The sequence below is a fragment of the Macaca thibetana genome, chromosome 14 (genome assembly GCF_024542745.1).
Source record: "Macaca thibetana thibetana isolate TM-01 chromosome 14, ASM2454274v1, whole genome shotgun sequence".
Taxonomy (NCBI): domain Eukaryota; kingdom Metazoa; phylum Chordata; class Mammalia; order Primates; family Cercopithecidae; genus Macaca; species Macaca thibetana.
In genome coordinates, this window is record NC_065591.1 from 99284176 (window position 1) to 99311745 (window position 27570).

The window sequence follows — 27570 nt, forward strand, 5'->3', positions numbered from 1 at the left end:
ACTCAAGACTATTCTCCCATATGACATTGACTTATGTTTAATTTTATGTATTCAATGTTTAAAGTAAGGCATGAATTACAGACTGATTTTTTTAAAAGGTGCTATTAAAACCTTGCTAATTTTATTCAGGCAAGCTAATAATATGCTCATGCCATTTGTTAAGCATCTGAGGTTCTAGTTATACACTAAAATATACTGAAAGAATAACATTATTTTTGAAATTTAAAAAGGTTTATATTCAATTCTTGATTCTATGCACTACAAATTAATCACATGTTGCAGGAAACCTGCCCCAGGATCTGACTGTCCCTGTGACCACAGTTCTAGATGATAAAACCTGAAGATGACAATTTCTTCACAGCTCATTGTTGCCACCATTTTGAAATTCTTAAAAAGTGATCTCTACCCAAAAAAAGTGGAGAAAGTCAACAAAAAAGGGCAACAAAAGAGATGAAAGACAGTCCCCCCACCTCCATGTCCAAGACAACATTTTATTCATCATCCTTTTTTTGTGCTTATTTGTGAATATTATTGTTGCAAAATCAAAACCACGGACATCAATGGGAACAACAGAATATATCTAAATTTTCTAAGCAATTTTGTATAATAGTGAAAAGGGGGTTTCTGGAATTCCATGCACTTGACTTCAAGTCTCAAATATGAGATTCCAGAAAACAAATATTTATTGAATGCTATTATGTGTTAATGACTATACTAGATAGGATATATTGGTGAGCCAATCATATGAAACTTACAGAATAGTGGGAAAGACACTAACTAAAGCATTACTCAAAGAACTGTCAAGTTATAGCTGTGATGGCAATTTGAGATGCTAATAGAGGAAGTAAACGAGTCAGAGGAAAAGGCTTCCCTGAAAAAATTATGATGAAGATGAGATTTGTATGAATCTTCTGTTTAATCAACTAGATAAAAGGTGGCAAAAAAAAATAGTGGAAACAGTATATGCAGTTTGTGGCAGGAGAAAGCAAATTAATTTGAGAAACTGAATGAAAGTCAACATGGATGGACCAGCAGAAGCAAAACAAAAGGGTGTGATTCAAGATGAGGCTACAGAGATAATGAACAGGCCATTCGAGGTCTTGTTAGGCCACATTTTAAAATGTGCTTTTTAGCCTAACAGCAACAAAATACTGTTCAAACTGTTTTAACCTAGGGACTAAAGGATGAGACATACATTTTGAACAAAAAATTATTCTGGTTTCAGGGAGATAAGAGTTAAGAAAGAAGTGGAAGAGGATAAGAAGGAATGCTAGAAAACTAGTTAGAAGGCTACTTCATAGACCAGATAAGAAACAAAGATAGCATGGATACAAAGAGAAGTAGATTGGGCATAGGAAGACAAGACTGGTGACAGATTGGATGTGAAGAACAAAGGAGGGATCTTTCTCCCTCATCTGATAACTACTAGCTTTCTAATCTAGGTTAGATAGTAGTACTACACAATGATGTAGGAAATACTGAAAACAAGCCAGATTCGTTAAAGAGATACGTGATCATGGGCAAGTTACTGTATAACTCTGAGCATCAGTTTTTATTAAATGCGGGTAATTATACCACTGCTGAGAGACAATTATAAGTATTATGGTATGTAAAGGGTCTGGCACCTAGCAAGTCCTCAAAAATTTGTAGTTATTACTATTTTCTCCAGATTCTCCCAAGATTGTGTTTTCAAATGAAGCAATTTTGCTTCCTGGCCCTTATTTGGCACATCTGGCAAAATATCTGGAGACATTTTTGGCTGTCACAACTTAGGGTGAGAGGGGTTGCCACTGGTATTTACCGGCCAGAGGCCAGGGATGTTACTAAACCTTCTATGGTTCACAGACAGTCATTCCACAACAAAGACTTAGCCAGCCCAAAATATCAATAGTGCTAAGGCTGTGAAGCCATGTTCCAGAGGGATTCTGATTCTGATAATTGCACATGAAAAGTTCTTTTGTATCCACTAATGATACCAACCATCCACATGAGTTAGGGAGTTAAACTGATTTATTACTGATAATCTGTTCAGTTTCCAAATTCAAGCCTGGTTATAGAAGAAGTTACCAGAAGTGAATTCATAACCTAAATTCTAAACATACAAAAATATTAATGTCTTCTAACCATGAAAGCTAATTTGTTTTCCCATTTTGATGTCTGCATAAAGAAAAACCTGAAATACTACAAATTAATTGTCATTTTATTAAGAACCAGATACTCAGATCCTTGAAAAAAACTCTACGAAAACTAGAAGCTTTTTTAGTGTCATTCTGTAGAAAAAAAATGGTTTGCAATGAATCTATTTAATTAGTGCTGCATTATTACACAAGGATTACCAACAATGAAAAACAGACTGCAGTCTAATTCTTACAAAACCATTTCAAATTTTATGACAATGTTTATTAAGTCAAAATTTTAATCATAACTGTGAAACTATCCTTCAAGCTCCAAGACCTTAAATCCATTGGAAATAGATGAATTCGTTGATTAAATATAAACTTCGTATCATTTTGGACTCTATGGATAGTGAAGCTATTAAACCAGCATGCTCAACTATCAACAATTTAAACTTTAATTAAAATCTGTGAGAATTGTCCAACAGAACTCATAAAATCTCACCAGGGTCAAGAACTGGGACCTGATCACAACTGATACCACTTCTCACCAAGGATAGCTTTTACAAAAACAAAATAAAAATAAGTGTGGGCAAAAATGTGGAGACACTGTTGGAACCTACGTGCATTGCTAGTGGGAGTGTAAAATTGTTCAAACTGTGGGAAATAGTTTGGTGGTTCCTCAAAAAGTTAAACATACGGTTACCATATGGTCTAGCAATTTCATATCTAGATATTAATATATACCCAAACAAATTGAAAGCAGACATTTATACACCAATGTTCATAAGAGCATTATTCACATAGCCAAAAGATGGAAGCAACCCAAGTGTCCATGAATGGAGTCTTTAAATGTGTTATATACATATAATAGAGTTATTCAGCCTTAAAAAGCAACGAAATTCTGAAACATGCTAAATACTTGGAAAACTTGAAAACATTATGTTAAGTGAAATAAATCAGATACAAAAGGACACGTATTATATGATTCTACTTATCATTAATTACCTAGAACAGGCAAATTCAGAGACAGAGGTGACCAGGAGGTTGGGGTAGATGGAAGTGAGCAAGACAGTGGGAAGGAGAACTACTGTTTAATGGGTATAGAGCTTCTGTTTGAGATAATGAAAAAATGTTCTGGAAATGGATAGTGGTGATGGTTGCAAAATATTGTCAATTTATTAATACTTAATACTTAATGCCACTGAATTGTATATTGTAAATGGTTAAAATGTTAAATTTTATGTTATGTATATTTTATCATAAAAAAACCCAACTAGGACCTGAACTAAAAAACATTAAATAAATTCTTCTCGTGATCCCTCCTTCTTCCCACTCCCCTCACCCACAGGTGAGGTTCAGAAAAACAAATATTATTTTGTTCAGCAGCTTGAACTGGATTCAAGCTTACATCTTTTGGAAAATGAATCAACTAAGTCAATATTTATCTTATTCAGTTCTATAAAAGGCAAAATATCACATTTATTATTTTATGACATCCAAATTTCAAATTTCCTTTAGGGGATATCACAGGAACATATACATGATTTCACACTCTTCAATTGGTCTCCTCCAAAGATAATTTCACTGTGTATCTATTAAAGTCTGTGACAATGAAAATGACTACTATGAGAATTAAAATGACCAAGGGGTTGCTGCAATAAGATGGTAATTTCAATATTCCTTACCTTATTCTAATCATACATTTAAGAATAGTATATCACTTAATCTCTCAAAATTTGATATTATTACAGTTTACTGGGAATAAAAAAGTAGGGGATTTCAACTGTATATTATTAGAGAAACATGTAATATGTATCTTAAAGATTACTTCCAGGGGAAAATATATTAAGCCTTAAGTGTTACAAACACAGAGAAAATAAATCAGTAAAAATACAAACACTTTATTAGACAATAAAATCATCTTTTTTTATAATTTAAGGTAAAATCCTAATTATTAGAGTCTTTTTTCTCTCCCTTATCATTCCTCTCTTGTACCTTTCATTTTTCCTCCCCTCCAGCCCATGATTAATGCTCTATTAGTACAAAAAGGATAAAATTACTGCCCACAGTGCTAACAAAATTAATGAGGAAAGATGTATATAGATCTCTTGAAGATGTGCCTGAGTTTACGTTGCCAAGGTAACACTGACGTCTTAAATTTTAAATGGAAGAGTTTATATTTAAAGAATGTTAGAGTCAATAGAATGTATTTTAAGAAAGAGCAAAGCATACACAGCTCATTATTCTCAAATACCAATAAACGATACATGGAAATTGGACAAAGACAATTAAATGTAGATAACAGTCAACAAATATCCATTAATGTGAGTCATTTGAATGACAGTATTGTTTAATGTGGACTGAAAAGTAAAGTTGAAGCTTCTGGTGCTGGCTTTTGCAACTCATTAGCTGTAGGGACTAGGAAAGTTACTCAGCCTTGCATAAGTCATTTCATTCTCTCAAAGTCTCAGTTCCCTCAGTTGTGAAAGTGAAAAGTGAAACAAGATTAGTAAGGTCCCTGTCCAAATCTAAAATTCTTTGGTTCTATTATTTCAAAGGAAGAAATTTCTTTATCAAAAATAAGTTACTATATACCTATTAAGTTCTAGAACATAATAAAGTAACATAACATAGTAAACGTACTAGCATATCTATGGTAAGAAAATTAGACCAACATACACTTCTGTGGTGTTATGAAATGCGTTGGTTTTCATTCACAGTTCCTGATTCATAACTCCCATAGCTATTGTTGCAGTCTTGTATTATAATGTTGGGTATCTCAAGCCTCGGAGGCAGGCCTCAGGAAATAGAGTCTCTCTCCTGCCCTCCTTGGGGCAGGACTCTCATCTTCTCCTACCTTTGTTATTGTGGGTCTTAAGACCATCCCCAGAGAGGGTCACACCCTATGCAATGGGGGAAGGAATACTGAAGCCATGAAGCCTTCACAAAAACCCAAGAGGACTGGGTTTAGAGAGTTTCTGGATACCTGAACATGTGGAGGTTCCTGGAGGGTAGCACTCCCAGGGATGACAAGGAAGCTCTGCACCCTCATACCTCGCCCTACACGTCTCTTCACTTATATCCTTTGTGATAACCTTTATAATAAACCAGTAAATGTAATTTAAGTGTTTCTCTGAATTCTGTGAGCTGCTCCAGCAAATTAATCGAACCCGAAGGGGGGGGGGGGTCATGCAAACCCCAACTTGAAGCTGGGTGGTCAGAAGTTCTGGAAGCCCAGGCTTGTGACTGGTACCAGTCTGGGCATCTGGGGGACAGACTTGGGGCCTGAGCCCCCAACCTGTGGAATCAGACACTATCTCCAGGTAGACAGTGTTGGAATTGAATGACAGGACATCTTGCTGGTGTCCACTGCTCGGTGTGTGGAGAAAAACACCCCACACATTTGATCACAGAAGTCTTCTGTGCTGATGATTGTGATGTAAGAATAAAGGAAAAATACAGTTTAAAAGAGAATTTTTCTCTACACATCTTTTTCAGGATATTTTTTATTCCCCTCATTTCATTAATTATGTAGTACATACTCAAAAAACCTGGAAAATATAGAAAGGATAAAAAACCAAGAATGATAATTCCCCTATAAAAAAACACAATTAAGTTCATATTTGTCATGAGATACCTTTCTTGGTTTTGTTATAAGAAAGATATGCTATTAAAGTTTTAATGGTAAAACACACCTGGAAAGAACATAAATATAACCTGAATTTTGGAACTGCAAGAAAAGAACGGGCAGTAAAAATTAAATAAACAAATATAAGGTACGAATAAAAAATAAGGGCCGGGCACGGTGGCTCACGTCTGTAATCCCAGCACTTTGGGAGGTCGAGGCGGGCAGATCACGAGGTCAGGAGATCGAGACCATCCTGGCTAACATGGTAAAACCCCGTCTCTACTAAAAATACAAAAAATTGGCCGGGCGTGGTGGCGGGTGCCTGTAGTCCCAGCTACTCGGGAGGCTGAGGTAGGAGAATGCCATGAACCCGGGAGGCGGAACTTGCAGTGAGCCGAGATCACGCCACTGCACTCCAGCCTGGTGACAGAGCGAGACTCCACCTCAAAAAAAAAAAAGTAAAATACACATCAACAGCAAAAAGCAATAGGGCAGATCTGAATACTGAGCACAGGTAGTATCAGACTTCTGTTCAACAGGAAACCTTTCCTGTGCCCCTAGTTTAAATCAGGTCACCCAGGTGTTACTTCCAAAAGACTTTCACTTGTCTGTCACAGTTCTTTGTACGTCCAAAATTACTGAACTATTTTTCATAGCTATTTATTTAGTGCTTCCTTTTCCCCACTAGCCTAATAAGCTCCATAAAGTCAAGGATCATTTCTTCTTCATGTGCCAGTATGTCCCCAGTAGAACAAACACCTCATACACTGAATGAGTTCAATTAACATTTGTTGACTAAATAAATAAGCAGAGTCTTGTTTCATAAATTTATATCAACTATTCCTGACTAGCTACTTTTCCCAAGGCCTAAGATCCATTTTCAGGGGAATTACTAAGTAAGAGAAATACAGGTTGAATATCACTTATCCAAAATGCTTGGAACCAGAAGTGTTTCAGATGCTGAATTGCTTTGGATTTTAAAATGTTTACATACACATTCCATCTTGGGGATGGGACCTAAGTCTAAATTTGAAATTCATTTATGATTCATATATACCTAATACATATAGCCTGAAGGTAATTTTATACAATGTTTTAAATAGTACATGCAACCAAGTTTGTATATTCTGAACCATCAAAAAGCAAATGGGTCACTATTTTGGTGCCCCCAAAATTTTGAATTTTAATGCATTTCAGATTTCTAATTTTTGGATGAGGTATGTTCAACCTGTACCCAAATTCAAATACATTTGCATTGAAGATTTTATATCCTAGTCCAGGGACTAAAAAACAACAACTTCCAGTCCACATCAGGCCATCCACATATTTTTTGTTTTTTTGGTTTTTTTTTTGAGATGGAGTTTCGCTCTGTTGCCCAGGCTGAAGCGCAGTGGCACAATCTCAGCTCACTGCAAGCTCTGCAGCCCAGGTTCACACCATTCTCCTGCCTCAGCCTCCCAAGCAGCTAGGACTACAGGTGCCTGCCACCACACCTGGCTAATTATTTTGTATTTTTAGTGGAGACGGGGGTTTCACCATGTGAGCAAGGATGGTCTTGATCTCCTGACCTCGTGATCCGCCCACCTTGGCCTCCCAAAATGCTGGGATCACCACCGCGCCCGGCCCATCCACGTGTTTTTGTAAATGAAGTTTTGTTGGAATATACTCAAACCCATTAATTTACATACTGTGTATGGCTGCTCTTGTGCTACAACAGCAGTGCTGGTAATTCCAACAGAAAGCTAAAAATATTTACTATCTGGCCCTTTACAAGAAATGTTTGCCAACCTCTGTTTAATGACCTTAAACTAGACTAATGACTTTAAACTAATAACAAAAAGAAATGTAAAAAGTGTGCCAACCTCTGTCTAATGACTTTAAACTAGACAAATGACTTTAAACTAATAATAAAAAGAAACAAAGGATAATGAGCTTTTGTGGTCATTCATGAAAACATCTGACATAACTAAACTATATACCAGCAATATTACTATCAAAAATTCAATAACTTAGCTACTTTAGTTCATAAACTTATAAGGGTGAAAGGATTAAGCACAGTATTCTTAGAAATGGCTAACACTTCAAATACTTTCTTTTTTTATATGCTTTTAGTAACATTTCAAATTTTTAGCAGAGCTGATTTTAATTATTAAACATACAAAACAAATTGCTACTCTGCTGTAATTATTAGGCAGGATGAACTAAAAATCCCAATGCAAAATCAGCATTTCCATAGCAACCTGTACTTCCATTGGCCCCACTGCACATAGGTAGGAACTGGAATTGTTTTGTATATTTAGAAAAAACACCTCCATTAAATAATACAAAGAAACATTGCTTGGACAAAAATAACACATTTGTCAACATATTAACAACACTGCTACAAATTCGATAATATACAAATTGGTCAATCAAAAAATTTTTTAAAAGTGTCGACTGAATGTGTACTATTAGCTGCACATTCAATAGTTTATCTAATTTGTAGGTTTACTAATGCTACCAGTTCTGGTTGATTCCCGCTGAAATTAACGGGTAATACCTAAATCATATAAAAAACAAAACAAGCATATATTTATAAATAATGTAAAAAATGAACAAAAGGTGAGGAAGAAACATTTGAGTGCCTACTGTCTATCCTAGTAAGACCTCTCATAAATAGATTTTAATAGGAATGGTTTCATATAACTATTTAATCCAAAACAAGTCATCTTATAAAATTGGGACATTATTTTGTAAGTCAAAACTTTCTATTTCAGCTAATACAGACCAGAAATAGAAATTTAAGGGCCAGATGTCACTGGTAAATTCTTATATTCTAGCTTCTATAATGTTCTAGCTTAGTAAACTTCAATTAAAAAAAAAAAATCAAAGATGCAAAATGTTTAGGGAAGGTAATGAAGATGCAATTATTGCCAAATCAGCTAATATTAAATAAGCAATCCTATACAATACAGTAACCCCCCTTTATCTGTGGTTTCACTTCCTGAGGCTGCAGTTACCTGCAGTCAACTGTGGTTCGAAAATATTAAATGGAAAATTTCAGAAATAAACACTCCATAAGTTTTAGATTATGTGGTATTCTGAGTAGTGTGATGAAATACGCTATTCTACTCCATCCCCCAGAGGACATGAATCAGCCCTTTGTCCTGCACACCCATACTGTGTATGCTACCTGTCTGTCCATTTAGTTATTCAGTAGCTATCTCAGTTATGACTGACTGTTGAAGCATAAAAGAGTTTGTGTTCAAGTAACCCTTATTTTACTTAGTAACAGCCTTAAATTCCAAGAGTAGCGATGCTGGCATATTGTTATACTTGTATTTTATGATTATTGTGGTTAATCTCTTACTATGTCTATCAATTATACTTTATAAGTTAAAATTTATCATAGGTATGTATGAATAGGAAAAAAACATAGCATACACATCGTTTGGTACCATCCACAGTTTCGGACATCCACCTAAACTCAAGTGATCGTCCCAACTCAGCTTCCTACATAGCTGAAACTACAGATACGTACCACCACACCCAGCTGATTTTTTATTTTTTGTAGAGATGGGGGGTCTCACTTTGTTGCCCAGACAGGTCTCGAACTCCTGGCCTCAAGTGATCCTCCCACCTTGGCCTCCCAAAGTGCTGGGATTACAGGTGTGAGCCACCACACCTGGCCCTTGTTCATTTTTCTACTACCAAATTTAAGAAGCCACCTACATCTATATACTAATACTCTGCCTTTCCTCCTTATATAATTGATGGATGGTAATCAGCTCCCTTCTAAGGTCAATTCTTCTCAAATTCACTCTTGAACCCAACATAATCAGGCTTTTTTCCTTATTGGTCAAGAAAAAAACCCATACTTTAATTAAAGTCACCAGAAACCTCTACACTGCCAAATCCAGTGGCCATTTCCCATCTTCAAAGATTTTCCTCACCTCTTAGAAGCAGCTGACAGAGTCATTCATAACCTCCTCTGTGTCTTCTGAAACACCACACCCTTGGTTTTCCTTCTGCCTCATTGGCTGCACTTCTCAGTTTTATTTGCTGAATCCTTTCTGTCCTCTCCAGGACACAGTCTTCAGACTCTCCTCATTAATAATTTCTTCAATCCCACTGCTTTAAATACTATTTAAATGCTAACACAGGGCCAGGCGCAGTGGCTCATGCCTGTAATCCCAGCACTTTGGGAGGCTGAGGCTGACAGATCACGAGGTCAAGAGATGGAGGCCAGCCTGTCCAATGTGGTGAAACCCCATCTCTACTAAAAATACAAAAATTAGCTGGGCATGGTGATGCGCGCCTGTAGTCCCAGCTACTTGGGAGGCTGAGGCAGGAGAATCGCTTGAATCCGGAAGGCGGAGGTTGCACTGAGCCGGGATTCAGCCACTGCACTCCAGCCTGGTGACAGAGGGAGACTCTGTCTCAAAAAAAAAAAAAAAAAGCCAACACATCCAAATCTATATGGGAGAGCCAGCATCTACCCAGAACTCCAGGGGCAGTCACCCCACACTACCATGTGACTGGGCATTTCATACTTCACACATCTATAACAGTATTCTTGATTTCCCACCCCCTCAAAATGTGTCCCTCCTGCAATTTTTCCCATTTCAATATATGGCACCAGGAATGCCCCAAATCCAGACACTTTTCACCAGTTTTACCACTGTAATCCATCCATGGCTCTATCTGAACTAATATAACACTCTCCTCCTAAGTGATCTCCTGCTTCCACTAATGCCTCTCTACGCTGCCTTCTCAAAAGAGCAGCCAGAAAAATTCTGTCAAAAATATAAACCAAATCATGACACAGCCTTGCAAAACAAAAAACAAAAAACAAAAAACCTTCAAATGGCTCCCCATCATTAAAGCAAATGTGAAAGTTATCCATGGCCTGTAAGACCCTACCTCAGCAGTCCCCAACCTTTTTGGCACCAAGGACCAGTTTCGTGGAAGACAATTTTTCCCCAGACAGGGCAGCAGGGGTGGGGGTGGGGGTGGGGCTGCTTTCAGGACGAAACTGTTACACCTTAGATCAACAGGCATTAGATTCTCATAAGGGGGTGTGTAACCCAGATCCCTCATATGCGTAATTCACAACAGGGTTCATGCTCCTATGAGAATCTTGCCACTGATCTGACAGGAGGTGGAAATTAGACAATAATGCTGGCTGGCCCGCTTCGCACACCTCTTGCTGTGCGGCCCAGTTCCTAACAGGCCACAGATCAGTACCCATCTGTGGTCCAGGGATATGGACTCCCTGCCTAACGTAATCTGACTTCTGTCTCCTATCTCATTTCTACTTCTCTTTCTCTTCCTCCCTCTACTACCAGTCACACTTGTCTTTTTGCAGTCTCTTGATGTTCTTCAAGCTTGTCTCTGCTTTGGATCCTTTGCTGTTTCTTCTACTTGAAATAATCTTCCCTCAGATATTCACAAGGACCTCTCGCTCACTTTTTTCAGTCTGATGAAACATCACCTATACAGAAAGACTTTCCCTCAACACTCTGTTGAAAATATCATCCCAGTTCCTTCTACTTTGCCTCATTTTCTACAAAACTATTTTCAATTTTATAATATATTGCTATATAGTTTACATGTTTGTTCACTTTCTCATCCACTAGAAATATAAGCACCTGAGGGCACAAATATTGACTTAATTGCTTCTATGTATCCCTCAACTAAAATGGCATCTGACACTAATTAAGTGTTCAATAATAACTGCTGAATTGATAAATGACTATACAATTTTTTTTTTTTTTTTTGAGACAGAGTCTTGCTCTGTCGTCCAGGCTGGAGTGCAGTGGTGCGATCTCAGGTAAACACAAGCTCCACCTCCTGAGTTCAAGCGATTCTCCTGCCTCAGCCTCCCGAATAGCTGGGACTACAGGTGTGTGCCACCATGCCCGGCTAATTTTGTATTTTTAGCAGAGACAGGGTTTCACTATGTCGGCCAGGCTGGTCTTGAACTCCTGACCTCATGATCCGCCCACCTAGGCCTCCCAAATTGCTGGGATTACAGGGGTGAGCCACTGCGCCCAGCGCTATTACAATTTTTAAGAAGGATTTTTCTTTAACTTGAATGGTTTATGATTCATAAACTTGAATGGTTTATAAGATTACTAAAACTATTTAATTCAGACTTCATACACAGAGGTACCACTTTTGAAAAGGAAACTCTAATAAAAATATGTCTTCCTTTTTTCTGCATTAAAATTCCAGACCCTAGGAAATTTCTGGCATTTTTTTCCAAAATAAACAGAAGTAAAATTATCTTAATGGGCTAAATGTAAGATCTCATGTAACTCTTGGTGATAGGTACAAAAGCCATTTCCTTTTAAACTCAATTTTACTTTACTGCCCTCTTCCCCAACACACACATACACATACAGATATCTTGGTTACTTTATTTTAGTTTTAAGTTTAATTTTTTACCAGGTAACATACTTACATAATTGTGTGAATCTAAAAGGTTAAAAAAATAAAAGATTGTAAGTCTGAAAAGAAATAGTGAAAAGTCTCCCCATCCCATGGCTGTATCTCAGTGAGTCAGTTCAAACTCCCACTACCAAAAAGTAACCATTGTTATTATAGGGTGGAAGTTGGCCATTTTTTTGTTTAAAAAGTCACACAGGAAATATCTGCAGCTTTATGGACTACCACTCTCTGTCAGAACTACTTAATTCAGCCATTATAGAGTGAAGGCAGCCTTAGATAATATGTAAACACATGTGTAGAGTAGTACTTCAATAAAACTTAATTTGCAAATATAGGCAGTAGGCTGAATTTTTCCCATGGGGGTCACAGTTTGCCAAAACCTGTTACAGAACAGTTTAAATACCAATGTCTCTTTTATAAAAAATGCTAATGGTAGTGTTTGGAAGAGACTTCAGTGGAAGAGACTGCAACAAAGAATGCTATTTGAAACAAAAATTCATCCTACCCATAATGATGTATCAAAATAATATATATTTTCATATAAATAGATTTAAGATTATTCCCAGATGCCTCTCCACAATTTATAATATATTAGTGCAAATAATTTCTTTCTTTTTTTTTTTTTTTCTTTTCTTTTTTGAGACAGTCTCTTGCTCCATCACCAGGCTGGAGGGCAGTGGCGTGATCTTGGCTCACTGCAACCTCCACCTCCTGGGTTCAAGCCATTCTCCTGCCTCGACCTCCCAAGTAGCTGGGATTACAGGCGCCCGCCACCACACCCAGCTAATTTTTGTATTTTTAGTAGAGATGGGGTTTCACCATGTTGGCCAGGATGGTCTCAATCTCCTGACCTCGTGATCTGCCCACCTCGGCCTCCCAAAGTGCTGGGATTACAGGCGTGAGCCACCGCGCCCGGCCCAGTGCAAATATTTTCTTCTACCTCTTCATGGCACAATTATGAAGAACTGGAGGAACGTTAAGACAAGACGGAGTGGTAACCTAACTATCCGCGCACTGTCAATCATTAACTCTCGCTTAAAATTTTCTCTTAAATGGTAGATCAAATGTATAATTAAAATCTCCACAGAATGCATTAAAGAAATAAACCATAGTCTATATTTAAAAACAAACAAAATTTCAAATGTCTATTTCTCAACCAGATCAATTCCAAAATGCATGTTTCTAATAAGTCTTACAAAGGATTTAATTTAATAAAATGAACCAAGATTAGAGAGAATCGGATCTCTCCAAAAAGCAGATCCCTGTTACATTGAATAACCAGCTTCTCAAAATTCAGAGGTATCCTAGGAATATATCTTACCTTAGATGCCATTCTCATAAAGAGCTTGTTTTGATTTTCTGCTGTTCCCATCTTTTCATTTTTGACCAAATCAGTTAGGCTTAGATTATCATCATCATGAAAGTATCTGACCCTTTCTTTTTCCTCATGGGTTGAAATCTATGACAAAATGAACATTATTAATTTAATGAAAACATGAGTCTCTGAAGCATTTAATGGATTACATAAAAATCTGATGTTAAATGTAAAAATTCCACTATGTAATCACAACCTTTCCTTCCAGTTTATCCCTAGTCTGCCAGCTTCCTTGTGAAAAAACTTCCATTAGAATTACACTCCCTACTTCTGCCTCTTTACTCTCCTCTTCCCTGGGGATGGAAGCATGATATTAACTGCTTTATGAGTTTTGATGAAAGAGCAAAACTGCTTTACCCCTTCTTCTCTCTTTTCTGCTCTTCTTCTCCTTATAGTTAAAATTCCTTACCACTGTGGTGGGAAGACTGAAGTTATCCAGAGATGGAGTAAGTATATCAAAAACAGAGGTGAAGTATTAGCAAATCCACTGCTATGAATTTAATGATTATGTTGCCCCAAAATTCACATGTTGAAATCTCAATAAGAAGGTATTAAGACGCAAGGTCTTTGGGAAGTAACTGGGCTATGAGCATGAAGTACTCAGAAATGGGATCAGAACCTGTGATGGTTAATACTGAGTGTCAACTTGATTGGACTGAAGGATGCAAAGTATTGTTCCTGGGTGTGTCTGTGAGGGTACTGCCAAAGGAGATTAACATTTGAGTTAGTGGACTGGCAGTTAGTGGAGAGGCAGACCCACCCTCAGCGTGGGTGACCATCTAATCAGCTGCCAGGGTGGCCAGAAGACGCTGAAAGAACTTGACTCGCTGAGTCTTCCGGCCTTCATCTTTCTCTCATGCTGGATGCTTCCTGCCCTCAAACATCAGACTCAAAGTTCTTCAGTTTTTGGACTCTTGGACTTACACCAATGGTTTGCCAGGGATTCTTGGGCCTTTGGCCACAGACTGAAGGCTGCACTGTTGGCTTCCCTACTTTTGAGGTTTTGGGACTTGGACTATCTTCTTTGCTCCTCAGCTTGCAGATGGCCTATGTAGGACTTTACCTTGTGATTACGTGAGTCAACACTCCTTAATAAACTCCCCTTCATATATGCATCTATCCTCTTAGTTCTGTCCCTCTAGGGAACCCTGACTAATACAGTACCTCTATTAAAAGACATGAGCGTTTGTTCTCTCTCTCTCTCTTTTCTGTCATTTGATTATACAAGAAGACTATCATCTACAAACCCAGAAGCATGCCCTAATCAGACAATGAAGCTGCCAGCACCCTAATCTTGGACTTCTCAGTCTCCAGAACTGTGAGAAACAAATTTCTGTTGTTTAAGCCATCCAGTCTACATTATAGTAGCCCGAACTAAGACACCAACTTCTAATTATTAAACCCTTGTTCTGTAAACAGCTTTATCAAAAGCAAAGCTGATATTCTGGTCTCCATCTAATTCAGTCCCAGATGTTCCTATCAGTTGGTTCCATACCCTGGTGTAGAACAGAAAAATACTATTTATTTCCTCCCAAATCAAATCTTTCTAATGCTGCTCTCACATTCCCTTATCCAAATAAAACCTCATCTTTAACTTCTTTGAGATCTTTGGAACAGGGGTGCAACTATATTTCCCAACATTACTATTCTTGTCTTTACTAGCTTAAACCTCATATCCCTTGACTTCAATCACCCCCTGGCTCCAGACACTTAATTTCTGGCCCTCTTGTCTTTTCATCATACTCAAAGAACAAACTTTACTTGTGAAAGTGTCTACCTTCTTTACTCCTATACCTAAATTGTTAAGTAATATGCAACTCAAAAAGGGCCCTCGATGCCTTCTGACAATGCATTTATGGATCCCTAGTCAGTTCCACCATTTCATATAATTCAAACCTTTACTATTCTCCTCCTGTACCACCTCTCCAACCACCAAATTCCTCCCATTACATTAGAAGACATATCTATCCCACTTCTATCTGTTGAATGAATTAATTAAGACTCTCTAGCAACACAGGCACTGAACAGGCAAAAAATAAACATTTGACAGAAATATTCTGAATGAACAGTTCTTTTGTATATGCAATTATCACTTGTCTGATCTTCCAAATTTAAAATAAAAAACCTAATTTGGGAAAGCTGAATATGTTGTTTTTGCCATCTCAAGAGCCTCAAGGTAGTGCTAAAAACTAATTACTAGAGTTGGAAAATGGAAAAGAAAATTAGCTTTATAAAGGATTATGACACCTACATAATTAAGCCATTATTGTGTATGGATACCCCATCACCAGGTCTCAAGTTAGCTGTCTAATACTAGTAACAGCTCTGGGAGACCAAAGTTTTCCCTAAGAGCTATAGCAAGTATGCCAAAAGCAGCTGAAAACAACATCAAAGAAATGTAAACTAAAATTAAAATTGCCTTAAACATTCAATGTTAACAACTATTTGAAAAAACACAGTTGGATTACTTTCCATTCTGTAAAAGGCAAAAAGATATAACTAAGAATAAAAGTAAGAACAACATCATTTACTACCTTCCAATATTGGCATTCAAAAGTTACTTTTCAGAAAATATTTTGTAATCTGATATGAAGAAAGCCCCAAGGGAAAGAAGGAATTCTGAATTAATAAACAAAGACATATGTTAAACATACCATCTGTCTCTTTCTTCTTCCTCCTTGTGATTCCAGAGATTTTCCGGGTGTGTTCACAGGCCATACTCTTCCAGACTGATCTGTTCTGACAAGGATTACTTCTTGCTGGTCTTCATTCTATAAAAAGATTTAGAGATAACTATTGAAATTATTGTGAAGAATGCTGAACGTTTTTATTTAGTAACAAAAAAAAGCATTAAAATGATTAACATTTCCACATAATACTGTGGATTGCCTTAAATCTCCTGGATTTTCATTCCTCTCTATACTATAAAATGAACATAATCATTTGGGGAAAGAATGAAAAATACCCAATGTTTATTTTAGTATTTTTTAAAAAGTAACCAAGAGAAGAAAATTTCAAATAAAGTTTTCATCTAGACAATGTTAAAAGATGACGAAGTATCAATAGTCCATGCGGCATTGTATGAGAATGCCCATCACTTATACAGCAGATGTAATGTTTTTTAAATTTAAAGATCCTATTAAAATTTGATTATAAGAATAAAGCAACTAAAGACAAACTTGCTAAATTAGCAAATATAATGAAACTACCCGTAACTTCTATTCTTTCTATTAACAGCCTTCAAATGCTATTCAGTTTTCTGACTCTTCAAAAGGAATTATATCCCACATACTTTCAAGCCATAATATTTTTCCTACAAACTTTTGGACAAATATAAGCCTTGCACAGTACAGAATAAGAGTAAATTTTATTCTCTGATGGAAATGGAATGTGATTGGTGGGATTCTAATAATCAATAAAGAATATTAGAGAATGACAAAGGTAAAGAAATTGTTATATCAAAAAGACACCTGCACTTGTATGTTTATCACAGCACTAGTCACAATAGCCAAGTCATGGAATCAACTAAAGTGTCCATTAACGGATGATTGAATAGAGAAAATGTGGTGTATATATGCCATGGAATACTACACAATCACCAAAAAAAGAAACGTCTTGCACAGCAGCATGGATGGAGCTACAGGCAATTATCCTAAGTGATCAAATACTGTATGTTCTCACTTAAAAGTGGGAACTAAACAATGGGTACACATGGACATAAAGAGGGAAATAAGAGACACTGCAGTCTCCAAAAGCAGGGAGGATGGAAAGGGAGTAATGATAGAAAAAACTACTTATTGGGAACAATGTTTACTATTCAGGTGACGGGTAAAACAGAAGCCCAAACCTCATCATTATGCAATATATCCCTGCAACAAACCTGCATAGGCAACCCCTGAATCTATTTTTAAAAAATTAAAAACAAAAATAATATTAAGGAATGAATTCATTAAAAATCCATTGGAAACAAGACCAAGCAAACTATTCACATTTTAGTTTTCTTCTCAATCGGAATCAAATATAGAAAAAATCAAACCCAATTCCATTTAATAGATGTTAGTTTCCCTGCTGAAATGGAAGAAAAATAATATATACCTATTACTGATCTCACATTCACACACAATACTAAACTGATACAAAAGATTATCATTACTTTTCTTCCTCAATAAATAAATGAACATTAATTAATGAAGTGCCATCTTTTAAAAGATCTTTCTACTCACTCCCTTACCAGATAGTAGAGATAGGCAACACATTATAATGTGGCTTCTAACTTTACCCCACTGATAAAGCTGGTCTCTTCCCTAAGGACTTTCAAATTACTAAGTCTAATACATAATTATTAAATTGTCATCTTCCCTGATTTGAAAGCATTTGGTTCTGTTTATTACATTCTCTCTCCTGAAATTCCTCTTATTCCAGTTTTAAACACTCTACTCCCTCCTGGTTCTGCCTTTACCTCTCGGACACATTCATTCATTTATTAATTCATCCATTTATCCATTCATTCATCAAATATTTCTGAAATGTCTATTTAATCTTAGGAGCTAAAAGAAATATAACCCCTGCCTTCTATAAGCTTATGGCCTAGTGGTGAAACTACTCCCCAGGTGAATTATTAATATAAACAAAGTCACCTTCACTGTCTCCTCCATTTCCAGCTATCCCTCAAATACTGATGATTCCAGGGTTCCTTGGTTTCCAGCCCTTCAGCCTGAAACCTAATCATCACCCATATTGCAAAATAATTCACCGTGTGAAAAACAAATACAATCATGCTATTCTTTGCTTAAAACTCTGCAGGGACCATTTATCACCGGAAGATCAACACCACTGCAATTATGGCCCACAGGCCATCACAAGTCCAAGAGTTACTAGAAATTAAATATTTGTTACTAATCCATGATAAGGTAACTACAGAAACTGAGTGTTTTATAAAAACTGTATAGAAGTGATACGGTTTGTCTCCATGTCCCCACCCAAATCTCTTCTTGTAGCTCCCATTATTTCCACGTGTTGTACGAGGGGCCCGGTGGGAGATGATTGAATCATGGGGGCAAGTCTTTCCTGTGCTGTTCTTGTGATAGTGAATGGATCTCACGAGATCTGATGGTTTTAAAAACGGGAGTTTCTCTGCACAAGCTCTCTCTTTCCCTGCTGCCATCCACATAAGATGTGACTTGCTCCTCCTTGCCTTCAGCCATGATTGTGAGGCCTCCCCAGCCATGTGGAACTGTAGGTTCAATTAAACCTCTTTCTTTTGCAAATTGCCCAGTCTCAAGTATGTCTTTATCAGCAGCATGAAAACAGACAAATACAAGAATCGTAAGAATCATTTTATGTTGGTTCAATCTAAATAAAAACTTGGGACTTTATTTCATAGAAAATATTTCATTTTTCTATGATTACTTTTTATTGTATTTTATAAAACTATTAATCTATCATGGTCTGTAAAATTTTAAAATATATATAAACAACCCTGATCCTACATCACAGTCTAAATAGTGAAATAAAGGTAAACCATTTTCACACAGTATACAAAGCCTTCAAATTCTGGCCCTAGACTTTTCTAGTTCCTTGTAATTTTTGTAAACATACTGTAAATTGTATTTCCTCTGCACAGAACAATTACCCCTTCTTGCTCAACTAGGAAATTAAGAATTTAGTCACAGCCAATGCTCTGTTCCCAATAATTTTCGGCACATGTATGTTCCTAGACTGTAATATTTTCAGTAACTATTTGTCTACTTATATTTATCTCTCTTTGCAGGACAAAGACTAAGCTATACACTACTTGGTACCTATAGGACCTGTCACAGTGTCAAACAATAATGGGAATTCAATAAATGCTTGATAAATGTCACTAACAAGCTGGCGCCTCAGACGGATTAACTGCACCCCAAAACTAACCCACTCTCCCCTTCAGTGAGCTCCTTCTTTCCTCCCTTTGCAAACTTTCTGTTCCTTAGGACTGCCAATACGTAAGACCCCAAGTTGTTCTATTTTGGGTACCCAAGACAGAGTGCATCTAACCATCTACATGGCATTAAAATACAAGACAGAAATGAGAAGTTCACTCTACACAGAAAATATGCAAAAACATTTTCATCATCCATGTAATTTTGCAATTTATCTCAAAAGAAACCAGAAGCACTTCTTGATATAACTAAAAAGCATTTATAAACTCTTTCCATTTTCATAAGAATGCCAAATGCTCCAGGTTTTTAAATTATCCCCAACAATTACAGTTTGCTCTGGAAGACTTTATATTTTAAAAACATCAAAACTGATAATTTATTAAAGCATTTTATACGAACACTTTAATTAACAAATCCCAAAATGCTCTGGGATCATTTACTCATTAATCCATAAAAGAGCCTTCTGGCTGACAAAAATCATGGATTCTTATTTTAAAGGAAGAAAGGAGAAAACAAAACACTTCATATAAAGCTACAAAATCAATTTGCTAACATAACCAGAATAAACCTTCCCTGTTGGTATCTATCATATTTGTGAGATCATAAATTTCTCCCACAAGTGCATATCATTTTTACAGTAATAAAAAATTGAGGATTCAGGAGATCGTGGCAGTCACAAGCAAGACTAGATTGTAGCTCTGGACAGAGCAGCATGCAGGGGCTTGCACTGTGAATTTTAGCTCCAGATCGACTGCAGAACAAACCAGCAATCCCAAGAGGACCCACAGACCCTCTGAAGGAAGCAGACTGCTCCTGCAGGACCTGAGAGACACCCCAAATACTGTGAGTGCTCCAACTGTGGAAGTGGGAACACACTTCCTCCTGAACACACACCCCACTGGAGAAGCTGAAGTTGTTTTCAGGATAAGTTTTCGACTTCACTTGGAGCTAAGTCAAGTTAGAGGCCAAGCAAAATACAGGGGTAGAGGAAGGAGCAGAAAGGCCCTGGGAGCTCGCTGGGTCCCCAAACAGCCCGTTCCTGCCTAGCACCAAGGGATCCAACAGGAGGGTGGCCAGAGGAGCAGGGGGTAAAACTCCACAGGGAAAAGGAAGTATCTAGCTGAACTTTGTAACCATCTGAACAGGGTGAGAAGCCTCCTGGCCAGAACTCGGGAGGGCACAAATCTTGTGTACAGACTTCACAGGCAGGGGAAGAACTAAAGCCCTTTTCTCTCGCAGCTGGGAGGCAGATATCCTCGGGTAAGTTTTCAAGACCATCTTGCCCTCAGCCTGGAAACAGACTCCGCGCTGTTGGTGGGAGCACAGTGCGGGTGGGAGCACAGTGCGGGTGAGACCGGCCCTTCAGTGTGCGTGGGAGCTGGGTGAGGCCTGTGACTGCCAGCTTTCCCCCACTTCGCTGACAACCTGCATGACTCAGCAGAGGCAGCCATAATCCTCCTAGGTAACACAGCTCCAGTGACCTGGGAATCTCATCCCATCCCCGACAGCAGCCCAGCAAGACGTGCCCATGGAGAGTCTGAGCTCAGGCCTAGCCCCATCCCCACCTGATGGTCGTTCCCTATCCACTCGGGTAGTGGAAGGCAAAGGGCATATTTTGTGAGTTCTAGGGCCTCACCTACCACTAGTCCCTCTCCACCCTACTACAGCTGATGCTCTCGGGAAAGTGCCACCTCCTGGTAGGAGGCCAACCAGCACAAAAATGGAGCATTAAACTACCAAAGCTAACAACCCTCATGGAATTCACTACACACTCCATCACATTCACCAGAACAACCAGTGGTACCCATGGCTGAGAGACCCACAGACAGTTCACATCACAGGACTCTGTGCAGAAAACCCCCTGTACCAGCCCCGAGCCTGGTAGACTTGCTGGGTGGCTAGACTCAGAAGAGAGACAACAAACACTGCAGTCCGGGTCACAGGAAGCCACACCCATTGGAAAAGGTGGAAAGTACCACATCAAGGGAATACCCCATGGGACAAAGGATCTGAACAATAGCCTTCAAATAGCCTTCAGCCCCAGACCTTCCCTTTGACACAGCCTACCCAAATGAGAAGGAACCAGAAAACCAACCCTGGCAATACGACAAAACAAGGCTCTTCAACGCCTCCCAAAAATCACACTAGTTCACCAGCAATGGATCCAAATCAAGAAGAAATCCCTGATTTCTAACCCCCTGGAAAAGAATTCAGGAGGTTAGTTATTAAGCTAATCAGGGAGGGACCTGAGAAAGGCGAAGCCCAATGCAAGAAAATTCGAAAAATGATACAAGAAGTGAAGGAAAAAATATTCAAGGAAATAGACAGCTTAAACAAAACACAATAAAAAATTCAGGAAACTTTGGACACACTTTTAGAAATGCGAAATGCTCTGGAAAGTCTCAACAATAAAACTGAACAAATAAAGAAAGAAATCCAGAGCTCGAAGACAAGGTCTTCAAATTAACCCAATTCAACTAAGACAAAGACAAAAAAATTAGAAAATATGAACAAAGCCTCCAAAGTCTGGGATTATGTTAATCAACCAAACCTAAGAATAATCGGTATACCTGAGGAAGAAGAGAATTCTAAAAACCCGGAAAATATGTTTTGTGGAATAATCAAGGAAAACCTTCCCGGCCTTGTGAGAGACGAAGACAGTCAAATACAAGAAGCACAAGGAATACTGGGAAATTAATCACAAAAACATCTTTGCCTAGACACACTGTCATCAGGTTATCCCAAATTAAGACGAAGGAAAGAATCTTAAGAGCTGTGAGACAGAAGCACCAGGTAACCTATAAAGGAAAACCCATCAGAACAACAGCAGATTTCTCAGCAGAAAACTTATAAGCCAGAAGGGATTGGAGACCTATCTTCAGTCTCCTGAAACAAAAAATTTATCAGCCAAGAATTTCATATCCAGCAAAACTAAGCATGATATATGAAGGAAAGATACAGCCGTTTTCAGACAAACAAATGCTGACAGAATACACCATTACCAAACAACCTTTTGCATGGTTTTGAAGGTTCCTTTTGCTAAAAAGAGCTCTAAATCCTGAAACAAATCTTTTACATCAAAACATAACCTCTTTAAAGCATAAATCACACAGGACCTATAAAAAATACAAGTTAAAAGGAAAAAACAAAAACAAAAGTACACAGGCAACAAAGAGCATGAGAAAAGCAATGGTACCTCACCTTTCAATGTTAACATCGAATGAATGTAAATGGCCTAAATGCTCCACTTAAAAGATACAGAAACACAGAATGGATAAGAACTCACCAACCAACTATCTACTGCCTTCAGGAAACTCACCTAACACATAAGGACTCACATACTCTTAAAAAAAAAAGGGGTGGGAAATGCAAATGGACACCAAAAGTAAGGAGGGGTAGCTATTCTTATATCAGACAAAACAAACTTTAAAGCAACAGCAGTTAAAAGAGACAAACAGGGACAGTACATAATGGTAAAAGGCCTTGTCCAACAGGAAAATATCACAATCCCAGACATATATGTGCCCAACAGTGGCGCTCCCAAATTTATAAAACAATTACTAACAGACCTAAGAAATTAGACAGACAGCAACAAAGTAATAGTGGGGGACTTCAATACTCCACTGATAGCTCTAGATAGGTCATCAAGACAGAAAGTCAACAAAGAAACAACGAATTTAAACTATGGATTTAACAGATATATACAGAACATTTTATCCAACAACTGCAGAATACACATTCTATTCAACAGCACATGGAACTTTCTCCAAGATAGAGCATTTGATAGGCCATAAAATGAGCCTAAATAAATTTAAGAAAATTGAAACTATATCAAGCACTCTTTCAGACCACAGGGGAATAAAACTGGAAATCAACTCCAAAAGGAACCTTCAAAACCATGCAAATATATGGAAATTAAATAACCTGCTCCTGAACGAGCATTGGGTCAAAAACAAAATCAAGATGGAAATTTAAAAATTCTCTGAACTGAAAGACAATAATGACACAACCTATCAAAATCTCTGGGATACAGCAAAGGCAGTGCTTAAGAGAAAAGTTCATAGCCCTGAACGCCTATATCAAAAGTCTGAAAGAGCACAAAGTGACTTTCTAAGGTCACACCTCAAGGAACTAGAGAAAAAAGAACAAACCAAACCCAAACCCAGCAGAAAAAAGGAAATAACCAAGATCAGAGCAGAACTAAATGAAATTGAAACAAATAAACCACAAAAGATAAATGAAACAAAAAGTTGGTTCTTTGAAAAGATAAATGAAATTGATACACTATTACAAGATTAACCAAGAAGAGAGAAAATCCAAATAACCTTGCTAAGAAACAAAAAAGGAGACATTACAACTGACACCACTGAAATACAAAAGATCATTCAAAGCTACTATGAACACTTTTACGTACATAGAAGAGATGGATAAATTCCTGGAAAAATACAACCCTCCTAGCTTTAATCAGGAAGAATTAGACACCCTGAACAGACCAATAACAAGCAGAGATTGAAATGGTAATTTAAAAATTAACAACAAAAGAAAAGTCCAGGAACAGATGGATTCACAGATTAATTCTACCAGACATTCAAAGAAGAATTGGTACCAATCCTTTTGACACTATTCCACAAGACAGAGAAAGAAGGAACCCTCCCTAATTCATTCTGTGAAGCCAGCATCACCCTAATACCAAAACCAGGAAAGGACATAACCAAAAAAGAAAACTACAGACTGATATCCTTGATGAACACAAATGTTAAAATCCTTAACATTCAAAATACTAGCTAACCGAATCCAATGACATATCAAAAAGATAATCCACCATGATCAAGTGGGTTTCATATCAGGGATGCAGGGATGGTTTAACATACGCAAGTCAATAAATGTGATTCACCACATAAAGAGAATTAAAAACAAAAATCACATGATCATCTCAATAGATGCAGAAAAAGCATTTGACAAAATCCAGCATACCTATATTATTAAAACTCTCAGCAAAATCGGCATACAAGGGACATACCTTAACGTAATAAAAGCCATCTATGACAAACCCACAGCCAACATAATACTGAAAGGCGAAAAGTTGAAATCATTCCCTCTGAGAACTGGAGCAAGACAAGGATGCCCACTCTCACCACTCCTCTTCAACACAGTACTGGAAGCTCTAGCCAGAGCAATCAGACAAGAGAAAGAAACAAAGGGCATCCAAATCGGTAAAGAGGAAGTCAAACTGTCACTGTTTGCTGACAATATGATTGTTTACCTTGAAAACCCTAAGGACTCCTCCAGAAAGCTCCTAGAACTGATAAATGAATTCAGCAAAGCTTCTGGATACAAGATTAATGTACACAAATTAGTAGCTCTTCTACACACCAACAGTGAACAAGCAGAGAATCAAATCAAGAACTCAACTCCTTTTACAATAGCTGCAAAAATTAAAATAAAAATACAATACTTAGGAATACACCTAACAAAAGAGTCGAATGGCCTCTACAAGGAAAACTACAAAACACCGCTGAAAGAAATCACAGATGGCACAAAGAAATGGAATCACATCCCTCGCTCATGGGTGAGTAGAATCAATACTGTGAAAATGACCATACTGCCAAAAGCAATCTACAAATTCAACACAATCCCCATCAGAATACCACCATCAGTCTTCACAGAATTAGAAAAAATACAGAATATGAATACAGAATCTGTATCAATGTCAAAAAACTATGGGCCACAGGTCAACTCCAGTCTTGTGCTGGTTTTTTGTCAGCCCATAAGCTGAGGATGGTCTTTACATTATTAAATGACTGGGGGGAAATCAAAACAAGAGTATTTCATGACAAATTAAAATTCTATGCAATTCTAATTTTAGTGTCCATAAATAAGGTTTTATTGGAACACAACCATGCTCATTCATTTATGTGTTATCTGTGGCTGCCTTCATGATACAATAACAGTTGAATCGTTGTGGCACAGATTGTACAGCACACAAAATCTAAAACATTTACTATTTGATCTCTACAAAAGTCTGCCAGTCTTGGTTCTATATTATTATCTAGCTAATAAAACTAATTCAAAATCACTTTATTGATTTTTCCTACTACCTAATAACAAACAAGATTAAAACCTGCAATTACTTAATAGTATTACACAAGATCCATGTTGGTAACAATGAGGGGAAGAGAATAGGACCTGGTACTCTTATTTTGTTAAAATATCTATGCTTGACTTTCATTTCAGGCCATGATGGACTAACAAAAAAAACAGTATAACCTGTTGCTGTTTAAAAAAACTAGACAACAGGACAAATACATGAAACAACCATTTTTAGACATCGACCTCTAGAGGAGTGTAATCCCTAAAAGAAGGGAAACAAATGAGATGAGCCCTAGGATGGCCACAGCTTTCTACTAAGAGGCAGTTTATAGACTGCAGTACAAAGGAATCTAATCAGACCTCAGCTTCCTTGCTGACTGAATTGGGATATATTTTAACAAGCTGCTGGAAGTAAGAGAAAAACTAGCAAAGAATATGAAACAAACGAAGAAAAACAAGAAGAAGAAGAAGAAGAAAGAAGAAAGAAGAAGAAAACAATGCAAATTAAGAAATTTTATTTATTTACATAAAAGAAAGGCAATTATAAAATACTATTTGGCCTAACAGTGTCTATTTACTGGATCAAGAGATAACTTAATTTAAAAATACAGAAGTAAAGCAAAGAAACAACTAAGAACCAAAGTGGCTTCCACCAGGATTGGAAGAAGGTCTGGAAAGAGCTCACGACATCGTTATTATTTGGTATAGGCAGGCCTAGCGCTACTTGTATGTAATACGTTGATTAAAAAGAAAAGGAAAAAGCATACACTGCTTTGATTCAAAGCTATTATTAAAAAGTGTAAATGTTTGGAAGCCTTTCTAGCATTGGGAAATAAAGCAAAACTCTCCTACTAAATCAGATTTTCCTATCAGTAGTCTACAAACTTCCAGAGTTCATGATGGTAGCCTGCAAGTTTGTTATCACTGAATGCCATAAAGCATGTTTCAACTTTTATCTTTTAAAATTTCCATAATCACTTATTACTATTCTTAGTATTTTCATGGCTTTTGAATACTTTCTATTTTATCTCTAATTATGTTCACAAGTTGTTCCCTACACACAAGTACCTGGCCAAGGCAGTGGGTGGACTGAACACCAAGCTACACTCTGATCACTGAGACGAATGTCCTAACCCAAGGCTACTATTTAATTTGTACAAAAGCATTCACAGGACTGCATCTGCCCAAAGGAGACATCTTTTTCTAACTCCATGAAGGCATCATACAGGCTCAATGCAGCCCTTTTAAAAATGTTTTTAAATTCTCAATTTTGTCCATACTGTCCCACTTTTAAAATTCTTAATATACTATTGCGCTTTCCTTTTTTTTTAGATTGGCCTTCCTAGAGGCTACCTATTAACTTTTTTCAAAGAATAAATTCTTGGGTTTTTTCTTAAATCATTTCTATTTATTTTTTATTTTCTATTTTAGTAATTTCAGTTTTTTTAATCTATCCTTTGTATACCATATCTACTCTATGTTATGTTCTCTCTTATCTCTTTTGTGTTACTATTAGCTAATGCCACAGACATTATTACTAATTATTAATAAATAGCTATACTAATTATAACTTAATTTTCTGTTAAATCAAAGAATGACACACAGATTATTTACTATTTTTGAGTAGATAGGAACATAATAAATACTATAAGATTTTTCTATGATTCACTGTGATATAGCAAGTGTTTTTCTTTTCTTTCCTTTTTTTCAGTACTGTGGAGTTTTACTCAACTAATTTTATTTCTCTTCCTCATCAATCTTCATTAACAACTGTCTACTATAATTATTCTACTCAGAACCTCTTTGGTACCTGCATATTTACACACTATGAAATTGAAAACTGTATTTTCAGTTTTTCTAAAATCACATTAAATTTGATTTCTATCTTCAACAATTCGTTATGCATTCTACAATATGGTTAATTTTAAAATATGTACAAGGAGAAAATTTACTTTGGGTTTGTATTTTTTCCACTTAAAATGTTTTCCCTTTAAACTGAAAATATATAAT

General features: G+C 37.1%; 2 protein-coding genes across 2 annotated transcripts in view; one reads left to right on the top strand and one right to left on the bottom strand.

Moving 5' to 3' along the window:
- ACAT1 (acetyl-CoA acetyltransferase 1) overlaps positions 1 to 27570 on the top strand; it is a 976528-nt gene that overhangs the window by 207254 nt on the left and 741704 nt on the right. The gene's annotated exons all lie outside the window — the stretch shown is intronic.
- The window catches only part of CWF19L2 (CWF19 like cell cycle control factor 2), an 808601-nt gene that overhangs the window by 40195 nt on the left and 740836 nt on the right, over positions 1 to 27570 (bottom strand). Inside the window, exons 12-13 of the mRNA XM_050758687.1 lie at positions 16207 to 16323; positions 13499 to 13636 (exon numbers count right to left, since the gene is read on the bottom strand). Coding sequence (XP_050614644.1) covers positions 13499 to 13636; positions 16207 to 16323 — 255 coding nt within the window. The remainder of the gene's footprint in view (positions 1 to 13498; positions 13637 to 16206; positions 16324 to 27570) is intronic.